General features: G+C 34.6%; 2 protein-coding genes across 3 annotated transcripts; one reads left to right on the top strand and one right to left on the bottom strand.

Annotated features, from left to right (window-relative positions):
* The first annotated feature begins 416 nt into the window (after positions 1-416).
* saraf (store-operated calcium entry-associated regulatory factor) lies at positions 417-7,332 on the top strand. 2 transcript variants are annotated; one of them, XM_084091131.1, is made up of 6 exons: positions 417-672; positions 4,262-4,440; positions 4,526-5,012; positions 5,388-5,553; positions 6,222-6,319; positions 6,491-7,332. In XM_084091131.1, exons 1-6 carry the CDS (start codon positions 600-602, stop codon positions 6,514-6,516), a joined length of 1,029 nt encoding a protein of 342 aa, XP_083947257.1. In that variant the 5' UTR covers positions 417-599; the 3' UTR covers positions 6,517-7,332. The 2 variants fall into 2 exon arrangements, with proteins under 2 accessions (XP_083947257.1, XP_083947256.1); XM_084091130.1 differs by having other exon boundaries at positions 418-672; positions 5,385-5,553.
* On the bottom strand, positions 7,164-10,479 carry pla2g12a (phospholipase A2, group XIIA). Its single transcript, XM_084091272.1, has 4 exons — positions 10,048-10,479; positions 9,374-9,450; positions 9,085-9,250; positions 7,164-8,442 (listed from the first exon to the last, which is right to left on the bottom strand). The coding sequence occupies exons 1-4, from the start codon at positions 10,268-10,270 to the stop codon at positions 8,324-8,326; spliced, it is 585 nt and encodes a 194-aa protein (XP_083947398.1). The 5' UTR covers positions 10,271-10,479; the 3' UTR covers positions 7,164-8,323.
* Positions 10,480-12,343: the final 1,864 nt, after the last annotated feature.

Genomic DNA, 12,343 nt, shown 5'->3' with positions numbered 1-12,343 from the left:
AAAGTATGATATTTGCCTTTCAAATGTAGTGAAGTTAAAGTAAAATGTTTCCAGAAAAATAATACTCAAGTACTCAAAAAGTGTACTTAAGTACAGTACTCAAGTAAATGTACTTTGTTACTGTCCACCTCTGAATATAGTAATTTCTAATGGTCATTTCATCTCATAAAAATAAATAAATACCCATAAAGTAAGACTACAGCTGGGTCAAATGCTAACAGGCGCGATTTAAAACAGTTTACAGCTAATGTAAATAATTAATACTTTTAGAGAGGATGCTACAGTTACTATTAGAAAAGAGACCTACATTTTTAGCCTCAAACATTTTGTCAGTCTAAAACTTTTCCGCTTTGTTATTAGCGGTCAATGGCATGTGATTCAAGACATCTTTCAGTGGATGGCGATAGTGAGAAGCTCCTAACACCAGAAACACGGAAGCGGAAGTGTGATAAGAATGATGATGCTCTGAGCTCTTATATTTGTTTACATCAGACTTTACTTTTACATATTGGTAAAAGACACGTACTTGTCTACAGTGGGGCATTTCAGACCATATTACTCGAGGATAAAGAAGTGATTTTTCCATCACAACCGGAGAAATGAGGAGCTCAGGAGTTTTATCACTTCAACTTCTGCTGTTGATTGTGCCTCACATCCGCTGCTGGAATGATGGTAATGTCTTTTATATGAACCACCGTACAGTTAAATAAACAATCCTAATCAAATCAGAGATCTCAGAGAAGATAGATGGGTCAGTCTGAGTAAAATAAGTTTGTATTGGACTTACTTTATATTTGCATTGAAGTTTCAGCTTTAATGGATGCTGTTAACTTAGCAGCTACCCTGCTGAGACTCAGAGACAATTATTTTCGACCTGAAGTTCACATTTTTGTCTTTTTGTATACCAAATATTTTTTGGATGTGTCCAAAATGATCATTTAAGTTCATGTGATGATATTTTAGTAATACTAAGTTACATAATAAGAAAAAGGAAGACATTTTGTATAAATGTATCTTAAATAGGACAGTTGGGGTGGGGGATGGGTGGCCAATATGATAATATTTCACTAATACCTGTTATTAGTATTACATAATAATGACGAAAATGATAATAATTATAATATAAAGAAAACGCAGAAGAAGAAAGTGGAAAATATCAATAAAATATGTGCATTTTTGTACTATATTTATTTATAACAGGGTTTCCGCGGGGCATTAAAAAGCATTAAAAGTCTTTAAATGGATTTTGCGATATTTAAGGCCTTAAATGGCATTAAAAAGCATTAAATTGTAATCCTACAGGCATTAAATTTTGTTATGGTTTTGAAGAAAATGTTATATTATCAATTTATTTGAATATAGTCTTCATAATTAATCATTTGTATTTGCTGTCGCAAAATATGTTAGTGTGATTAAAAACACGTGGAAACAGTTTGGTGATTGCCTCCGGCCGGAGCAAAGTTGCGGAGGTGGAGCGAGTAATTTTGGACAGCAGGAACAACAGGAATAAAACTAGACCAGAAAACTGGGAAAGTGCATGGAAGACAAACAATTTAGAACATGGTTGGTGGTCAAATTAAAGAATGATTTTGCAGCGTTTGTAAAAAGGTATTAAATTGTGTAGCTACAATGGGAATCAACGCCGTAAAATCTCATGCAGTCTGACAGCCACAGATCGACGGTAAAAGGCAGACAGCAGTTATCTATGTGTAGTAACTTTCTCTCATCAGCTTGACATCCGCTGTTGAAGCTCACTTTGCGTTTTTTTAACGCGTTAACGCATGAGATTATTTTTGTCCAGTTTAACGCTGTTTTTAAACGCGCTGCCTGTGAATGTCCTGTCTATGTGACACACACACACAGAGAAAGACGCGCGCCAGATCGTGCGCACAGACTGCGCACCAGAAAACGGTCCTCTTTCGCGCTTGAACGAACAATAAAATAAGAGCAGTCTTAAATTAGTGAAATTAAGTCTTTAATGAACGCAAAGAGTTGTGAGAGAATGAGTGTTAGATCCGTGTTTCTGTCAGCAGCTGCTCTTAAAGGGACAGCAGCCAATAAAGCTTACTGTCAGTAAAGTTAATCAGAACAAAGGCACCAGAGAAAATTACTCACTGCTATTGACTAAAGAACTCTTAGCGCTTTAATAAGCATTAGTCTATATTTAATCTATAATTTATGCTGTGCAGACTATTTGATAACTTCATTCAATCATTTTTTTGTATGTTAGACAGGAAGGCCAAAGGTAAATATGACATTTATTATAGGTTTATGTGAGGATTGTTTGTTAAGTTCACTTAAATTAAAAGTTGTCATATTTTTTTTTTAAGCCTAATGTTAAAAAATTGATATAGCTTTCAATTACACTGTAATGTTGGATGGCTATAATTAATGTTTAAAATTAGGGGGGAGAAATCATTTTTATCCAGATATCAATAGCTGTATTAGTATCAGTAAAACTGGTCTTTATGTTGTCTCTACATTCATTTGTAGATTAACTGTGAAATGATTACATTATAAAATATATAAACTAATATAAACCTAAACAAATGTAAGTGTTTTTAATTGTGGAAAAAATGTGTGATTAATCAAGTTAATATATATATATATCCATGGTTAGTCATGGGTTGTGTATGGCATTAAAAATGAAAAAAATGGCATTGAAAAGGCATTAAATTTAAATTGAAGATCCCTGCAGAAACCCTGTATAATAAGGAGTATGTTTTAGGAGTATGTTTTGGGGGCACATATGTGTAAATATATTATATTTTATTAATATTTGATACTAATAATAAGAGGAAGAGAAAACAGGAAAATATAATTTTGTAATATATCATAAAGAGGACAGTTTATGTGACACACACAATTGGTTGTGTGGCCAATATGATAATATAAATATGTGAAGATATTTTATTAATATTACATAAGAAGAAAGAGGAAAACATCAATTAAATATGTACATTTTTATAATATGCATCTTAAAGAGGTGCTTATATAATTATATGGCACAGAATTGTTGAGGTGTGGCCAATATGATAAATATGTGATATTTTTTAATATTTAATAATAACAATGATAAGAAGAGAACATATAAATTAAATATATACATTTTTGTAATATATCTAAAAGAGGACAGTTGGTGCTTTTATGTGATACAAAATTTGGGGGGTGTGGCCAGATTAGAATAATCATAAATATGTAATTATTAGTGCTGTCAAACTATATTTTTGTTTATTGAAGGGTTAAAATTTAAGAATATGTTTTCAGATATGCTTCCTTACATAACATCACAGTGAAGAATACTGATTTTAGCATTTGAGGTTAAGATCTCAGCAAAGTTGTAATTCCTGTTTTCTTTAATGGCTCTTCGAGCCCCAGTTTCACTCAGACTGATGGGATTAGCACACCAATGATTCACTGAGAATCTCACCTTTTGTTCTGCAAATGGCTTTCGGACCCAAATGGCTCTTGGAGCCTTATGCTGATTGAATTAGGATTGGCCAGACCCTCACAGTCTAGGGTGTTTCCTTAACCTGTATACTCATTTACATGCTTTGTTTGAATTTGTCTCCACCTTCAAAAGTCCCTCCTCCTAAAATGCCTATAAGACACAATGTAAATTTATGTACGTCAGATCATGTTGGACGTTTCTACAGCCGCGTAAAGTGGAGTTCTCAATAAAGAATAACTTCTGTTGAACGCGATCCCAACTGTCTCACTGGTCTCTGCTTTGAAGAAAGAAAACTTTACAACATTATATATATATATATATATATATATATATATATATATATATATATATATATATATATATATATATATATATATATATATATATATATATATATATATAATAAACAAAATTTGTGTAAATTTACATATACACACACACGCACACATATATACATATACATATATATATATATATATATGTAAATTTACATACATATATATATATATATATATATATATATATATATATATAGATATAGATATATATAGATGTATATAATTTATACATAAATACTGTATAATAATATATTTACGCACATATATAAACAAAAACTTTTATGTAAGATGCAATTAATTATGATTAATCAATTTGACACTAACAAAAATATAAATACATAAATAATACAAACCAGAAGGAAAATATAAGTATAATATTTCATTAGCTTTGTATCTTTAAGAGGGCAGTTCGGTGCAGATGCAGACAGACAGATAAGAAGCAGTAATAATACAGTGCTTGTTCCTTCAACAGACGCGGTGTTACTGCGTGATGTTCAGGTGCTGACGCTCTACCGAGGACGCTACACCACTGCACGCCGCTCCAGCCCCGTCCTACAGCTGCAGTGCGCTGGAGGGACCGCTGGCTGCGGGTCGTTTGTTCCAGAGGTGGTGCAGTGTTACAACAGAGGATCAGATGGCATAGACACACAGGTCAGGCTCAAAAATTTCCCTCTTAAGTACGGTCTCGGACCTATTCATAGTATTACTCTCTCTCTCTCTCTCTCTCTCTTTATAGTGGGAATGCAAGGCTGACATGGACAACTTGTACAGGTTTGGGCGCGTGGAGGTCTCCTGTGAGGGCTACAGCAGTCCTAATGATGCCTATGTACTGAGAGGCTCATGCGGTCTGGAGTACACGCTAGAGCTCACGGCAGAAGGGAAGCAGCAGAACACTCATGGCTCGTCTGGCTTCTCAGGCTTTGCCTCTAACTTCTTCCAAGGCTCTTCCAATCAAAAACAACAGCATAGAAGAGACCCCTATGAGCAGGCTGGCAGCCAGTATTCCTCCCAGAACAGCCCGTCTGGCGATGGAGTGGGTGGGCTGATAGCAATAGGCTTCCTTTTGCTGGTGGCATATGCTGTATACAAGATGTTTCTGTGCAGTCCTTCTCACGGCCACCAAGGTTACAATGGAGATGGGACTCAGGGATTCGGCGGGGCCTCGGACTACAGCCATGGCATGGGACCGCCACCTCCTGGATTTAAACCAGATTATTACTCAGGTAATAATCTATTCAAAGAGCAAGAGTTTGGTGGGACATTGTAATAAAGGATCAGGTGACAATGAAGACTGGAGTAATGATGCTGAAAATGTAGCTTTGCCGTCACAGAAACGAATTACATTTTAAAATATACTGAAAACGGTTATTTAAAATATTATTTCTCAATATTACTGTTTTTTACTGTATTTTTGATCCAATAAATGCAGGCTTGGTGAGCATAAGCGACTTCGAAAGCAAAATATTTAGGATTCCAAACTGAAACTGTAGAGTAGGGACCATATATCCTAGTGTGCATAATAACCAAATATGCATAATATTTGCAGATTTATTTGTGGCTACTGTATAAGATTTCCGTTTTGTGGGTTCTCTCAGAAGACCACTCCAGCTCAAGGCCCGGGTATGGCTTTTCCGATGCGTACACCAGACCTCAGAGTTCCTGGACCGGTTTCACTGGTGGAAACAGACCTGGTGGAGGTGGAGGTGGATTCTGGTCTGGAATGGGCACAGGTGGAATTCTTGGATATTTGTTTGGGAATCAGAGGTAAGAAAGCACATTTTTCTCACACATAATTTGCAACAGTTTATACAGTTACACAGAAGTCACTTTCAAACCGAGCAGCTTTTCAATTGGCCGGCCAACCAATTAGAACTCATTGTGAAATTCCTGATGCCATGGATTCTTATTTTTGTTGGCCAACCCGGATGTTAGCATCACTCTGGTTCCCTCGACGAAAACCCAATAAGATTTTTCCATAGGCTTTTGAATTATCACAAAAAAATAAGCTCCGCCTTCTTCAAGACGTAAAAGCTTTTTAAAAAATCACGAGTGAGTTATTACTGGTGAGTTTTATGTCGTAGACACATGAGCTTGTGTTCACCACGGACCTTATTTCAGGCTTTTAACTAAAATCACATCGACTTCGGGACGATGGAACCGGAAGTGCTAAAATGCTAACTCGTTTCTTTGTTTTGGCCTACAAAAATACGTCATCCCTGCACCACTCTATTCGCCCGAGAAAATTCCCAACTATAGTAAATGTGACCACACCTTAACAGTATTTATCTTTTATTTAATGGCATTGGTACTGTTTGCAACTGTTGTTGTTAATCATGGCAGTTTGGATCTTGTTTGTATTTTTAGTAAGATTTATATTTGCTAACAACAAATATAAATCTAACTGCACTAATTGACTTTTATGTTGATCGTAGACGCCAGCCACCAATGGGGTTTCCTAGACCATCTTATTCCAACAATCCTTCTCCTCCTCCTGCACCAAAAACAAGCTCAGGAACACGAACCGCCTCAGGTAAACTCCAGCAAATAATAAAGCTATAAACTCTATTACAGGTATTAGATGTGCTCTTGTGGTTTTTATAAAAGCCGTTTTCCCGAGGCTGCATTTTGCCTTGAGTAACCCATTAGACATCAATTAGAAATGTGTTTTGGTGATACATAATTATGGTGTTTTCTGATGCAGGTTTTGGAGGAACTAAAAGAAGATAGATGAGATATGAGCGTCTGCTCTCACAGCCTCAGTTCTCAGATTGGACATGATCAACAGGCACATTACAAATATTTACAACTTTTTCTTCATACTACTGTTCATTCATAACCCAGACGTTGCTTGACCAGATGTAGCACGTTATTGATCTAGATTGGTTTGTTGCTGTTCTTTTTTCATACTGGATTTAACTATGGATAAAAATAAATTAAAAAAACACCAAAAACAAATGATTCTACTGTTTATCAAGCATTTTTTGCACATTTTTTTCTCAAAAGAAAAATGTTATTTGAATGTTTTAAATTTTAAAGGCCTTTATTTTCCATATAATTATATTTCTGTAAATATTTAAAGTCAAAATGAACCCTATGTACTTAATGTAAGTACTTGGTCTTGTTCTGCAGTGATTCAATATTATTCCAAAGAATTTTTTTTTCTTTTATTAAATGCCTTGAAAGAAATGTCATCAGAATTTATTCTGGCATCCCACTTTTGACAATCTTAAATAAGTCCCTGCATAGATTCTCATTGAAAATTCTGTTTTATGGTAAAATAATAAAGACAAGTAAAATGGCATTTTGTTTATGTTGACTTTATATCTTCATATAAAGATATAATCGAAATCATGTAAAATATTATTTTTTGTGTGTGTGTGAGTGTGTGAAATTAGCTGTTACTGGACCTACTGTGAAAAAGTGCTTAAACCATTGGCTATCGTGAAAACATGCAAACTGATACGTTAAGGAATAAAGATGTCAATTTGCTTACTCTGTTACTCATTGTCTTTAAATTAAAATTCTGATTTGGAAAAGCTTTGACTGACTGTACTGTGACGTTATTTATTAATCATGTCAGGGTGATGTTTGTAGGTAAACAGGTGTGTAGACCTTTTGAAGGTCGTCTCAATTAAATGAGCATGTTCATACTGAATACAACTCTACATAATGGCCTGGTTTCACATACAGGGCTTAGATTAAGCCAGGATTAGGCCTTAGTTAAATTAGGACATCTAAGTAGCTTTGATAAACGTGCCTGTGCCTTAGAAAAAAAAAAACATTACTGGTGTGCATCTTGATACAAAACAATGGCACTGGCGTATTTTAAGATAAGTCAGTGCAAGCTGCTTTCAGTTGAAACAGCTCAAACATGCATTTCAGTCTGGGACTAGCTTAAACCTTGTCTGTGAAAGGGGAATGTGTCTAATGCTATAGTCATGATTCAGATTATGAGCGCATCAAGGTTTTTCACTTGCTGTAATGTAAAGATATTTTATTAATCTTTTCAGGTTTAAAATCATAACCGTTTTATCTCATAACAAAATATCACATTTTATATTTACCATACTGTATCTCACCACTGGTGTCCAAAGGTGGTATGATACGCCGGTACTACAAAAAAAACAAAAACCTTTGTGTCATTTCATACTAGTTTAAGTAAATACTCATTTTAGGTTACAGAAGAATATAACCATGATAAATTGATTTCTTTTCGTGTCACTTTATTTGTATTCACTATATATGTATATATGCATTTAAATATACACACACACACAAAGTTACATCTGTATTTATATTTATACATTATATTTGTAGTGTTTAGAATCACATTTTATACATTTACAAATATAAAAATATATATTATATATTTAGAATCACATTAAATAAATCTCACTTATTTTGTAATTACAAAATAAACAACTGACATCGACATTGCAATGAACAAATACTTAAAAAAAAAACCCAACATAAGATATATTACTGCTGCACCCTGAGACAATAACAATCGATCAGCAGATCTCATATGAAGTGTTCACAGATCAGCCTTCTCCTCATAGTGACAAATACAGGATGATCTTTGGCTGTCCAGGTAAGGCTTACATCCCAAGTGCATGACAGTATCAAACAGCACAGTCACTGCTGATTCACAGGCTGTGAAAACATGGGTTAAAGGTTTTACCTCAGCATAATGTCCAAGAAATACACTAGGATATAATAGGCCAAGCTATACATATCCTGCAAATGGCAAACAATAAATAATATAATAGATATATAAGAATTAACAATACTTTTCCATTTTTCAACATTTACTAATACATTATTAAAATCAAATGGTGTATTTGTTAACATTAGTTAATGCTCTTGTGAACTAACTGGATTTTTTTTTTAGCTTACATTAAAAAAGATTAATAAATAGTGTAACAAATGTATTGCTCATTGTTAGTTAGTTAATACATTAATGTTAACAAATGAGACCTTACTGTAAAGTGTTGCCAATAAAACTTATCTCTAAGTGTGACTTTTTGTCTTGCAATTACAAGTTTTATAACCCGCAATTGGCTTTTTTTTTTTTAGATATACTCACAATTGTGAGTTATAAAGTATGAATGAACTCGCAATTCTGAAAAAAGCATTGATAAACTAGCAACAGTGCGAAGAAAAATCATAATTGCAAGTTTGTATCTCACAGTCTCAGACTTTTCTTCTCAGAATTGTGATATAAACTTGCAAATACTTTTTTTATTCTGTGGTGGAAACAAGACGATACGCAATATTAGCAAGACTGTCAATTACCTTGAACACTTTGGGACAAGCCCAGTGTCGTTTGTAAATTCTTACAGATGTTCTCCAGACAGACCTGGAACTGCTCGTCACAGTCATGTTTCTTTCGCCCGCAGGTATCATAGCATTGATCATGCTCATTACAGCATCTGGTCAAAGATGGCATCCCAACATCAAACTGCAGTCCACCAATGAGAATATTAAAAGAGTAAGCGTTTAAATCTCAGACAATTCGTGAAAGCCACAAAACAGTGATACCAATACACAACAACAGAAGTGACTGCATGCGTTCCCTCCTCACCTGAAATCCAAACAGTGGGGAGCCACATCCGTTGGGTGGAGGGGATTTGTAGTTGGGGCGAGGAACTGGTGAGTATCCTATAAACAGTGTTGCTTAAGTTACTCTGAAAAAGTAATTCATTAATAGCTACTAATTTCATCTTCAACCGTGTAATTAGATTACTGTACTACTTATCATCTCTTACCAAAAAGTATTGCATTACTTAATGCTTTCTAAATCCTATATCAACCTCGACCAGTCGAAAAATACAAGGACAGACACGAAATTGCTCTTTTAATTATTTAATATAAAATAATATAAAATTGCATAAATTATTCTTGAACTGACCAAAGTATTTAAAGGGAGAAGGTTACAATAAAATACATTGTATCATTAGATGGTAGCTGTAAATAAATTACAGAAAATTAACTTTCTTAACTTTCCCTTACTTAATATTTCAAGGGCAAAGTAATCAGATTACAGTCATTAGTGACATAGTAATGGATTACACCCAACTCAGCCAATAAAGAGAATTAAGTTACACCAAACTAATGACGGTGTAGCCTACGTCTTTTCCCTTTATGTCAAACACCTTCAACGTTGAATTTTATATATATATATATATATATATATATATATAATATGACCTTTTTTGTCAGTTATTGATGTCTAATCTCTCTTAAAATATGACCAACCGTCGCTGCACTTAAAGTGACACCGTCCGTCTGAACCTCCGATCAGGTCCAAAGCCATGTTAAGGTATGCGTCCACGCTGTGAATCCCTTTCCGGATGGATTTTAAGGTCTTTCTCCAGTCTGGAGGTTTAATTTCTTCACTAAATTCATCAGCTTTAACCACATCCATCAATATTCCAACAGAGAGCAGCAGTGTAACGCAGGAGATGACACGACAGGGCATAGTCCAACAAATGCCACTTTACAGGCTACCTCTACAATCTATCTGTAAAGTATTTGTTTTATTTACGTTTCCAAAAAGAGCACTATAATGTTTAAATAGATCTGCGATAATAAGGTTGTTTTTACTAATAGAAATAGTTATCAATTAAGTACGAGTCGGCGACAGTATTTACTTCCTGCTGATGTGTGAGCACATTTCTTCTTCTACTACCTACCTTTACACTGAATGGCGGTTGGCAAACTAACTGGCGCATTTCCGCCATCTACTGGACATCCATCCATCCATCCATCCATCCATCCATCTATCTATCTATCTATCTATCTATCTATCTATCTATCTATCTATCTATCTATCTATCTATCTATCTATCTATCTATCTATCTATCTATCTATCTATCTATCTATCTATCCGTCTATCCGTCTGTCCGTCCGTCCGTCCATCCATCCCTCTGTCTGTCTGTCTGTCTGTCTATCTGTCTATCTATCTGTCTGTCTGTCTGTCTGTCTGTCTATCTGTCTGTCCGTCTGTCCGTCCGTCTATCTATCTATCTATCTGTCTATCTGTCTGTCCGTCTGTCTGTCTGTCTGTCTGTCTGTCTGTCTGTCTGTCCGTCTGTCTATCTATCTATCTGTCTGTCTGTCTGTCTATCTGTCTGTCTATCTATCTATCTGTTATTTACTAAAATAAAAAAAATAAATAAAAATAAAACATTTAAATTCATAAATCAAATAAAGAACAATAAAACAACTTTATGTAAATAGGCTATATTAAAAGCAATTAGTATACTAGGCCTAAATAAATATATATAAAAGGATATTATTTATTAAAATATGCCTAAATATAATAATAAAACGTTAAATTCATAAATCAAATAAAGAAAAACAATAAAGATTTAAAATTATAAATCAAATACTAAAATAATTTAAATATCTTGAATGTATGGAACTCCACATATAAAATATATGTGCCTACAGTATTTAGGGAAGTCAAGGTTCAGATAAAAGGCACATAAATGCTTTTTAATAAATAAACACTTTTTATTAATGTTTCTCATGGTTCAAGTTTTTTTTTTTTTGGAAAATAAATATTCTTAAGGACATGGATATGGACCCACTCGCTGACTAGCCTTGTTCTTGAAAATAAGAAGAGTTTGGAAAAGGAGACTTGAATACCTTTCTTTACTTAGCTGGACCGAGAGATTTATCACAATCTAGACTCTGGTCTCCACAGCATCATTCATCTATTTCTTCCTGGCCAGAATCCTGGCACTCATTCACCGACGCAAGCTTGAGCTGTGTAGCAAAGAGATGAATCGATATCCTCCACAGGTGATGGAGATGAAGCACAGGCCTGCATGCATCAGTTCTTTTTCGATGCAAAACTCATTAATACAGATTTCCAAGACTCAGGGTTTGATCCATATAAAGTAAAGTTTTCACTGGTCAAGTCATTCTTTTGTGCCTTAGGACGCACCTCATGCAGTCGAGGATAACTGCAGATAGGAGAGCTGTGAGATAGATTACAGCCGTTTTGGTTTCATGCCAAACTGCCTTCAAGTAGATATTTTGTGCCAGGAGGATGCCATGAGCTTCATTTACAATTTGTAAAACAGTATCGTTCTCATTGGGAAAACATTTAGGCTATTGCTAAGAATTCAACTAGCAGGCTAACATTAATTCCTTCCAGATTTGCCAGTCCCTTTGCCAGACAAGATATGCAGCCTCAAGCGTTGCAAGCAGTCCATCAACAACACTCTCTAGAAGATGATATTGCAAAGTTAAACCTCGAGAGGCCTCAGTTATTTATTCTTATAGATATATATATATATATGTATACATATAGTTCTCTTGTATCAAAAAATAAGCACAAATAATCGACAGGGAATGTCTTAGTTGCCCAAGTCATTGTTCAGGAGTTCCTGGTAAAGACAATTGATCTTTAAAAGAAATATTTTTTTCAATCTTTTCTTAAAGATCCATCGTTATCAGTGTCAAATTGCGTCAAGAAATTAAACCATAACACGTATTCTGTGTCCCCGGCTTAACTTGTAGCTATACGTGCAATAATATTAA

Source organism: Abramis brama, assembly GCF_963993115.1.
Source record: "Abramis brama genome assembly, chromosome: 2".
Lineage (NCBI taxonomy): Eukaryota > Metazoa > Chordata > Actinopteri > Cypriniformes > Leuciscidae > Abramis > Abramis brama.
Note: the sequence above shows the minus strand (reverse complement) of the source record. Positions and strands in the feature narration are given on the sequence as shown.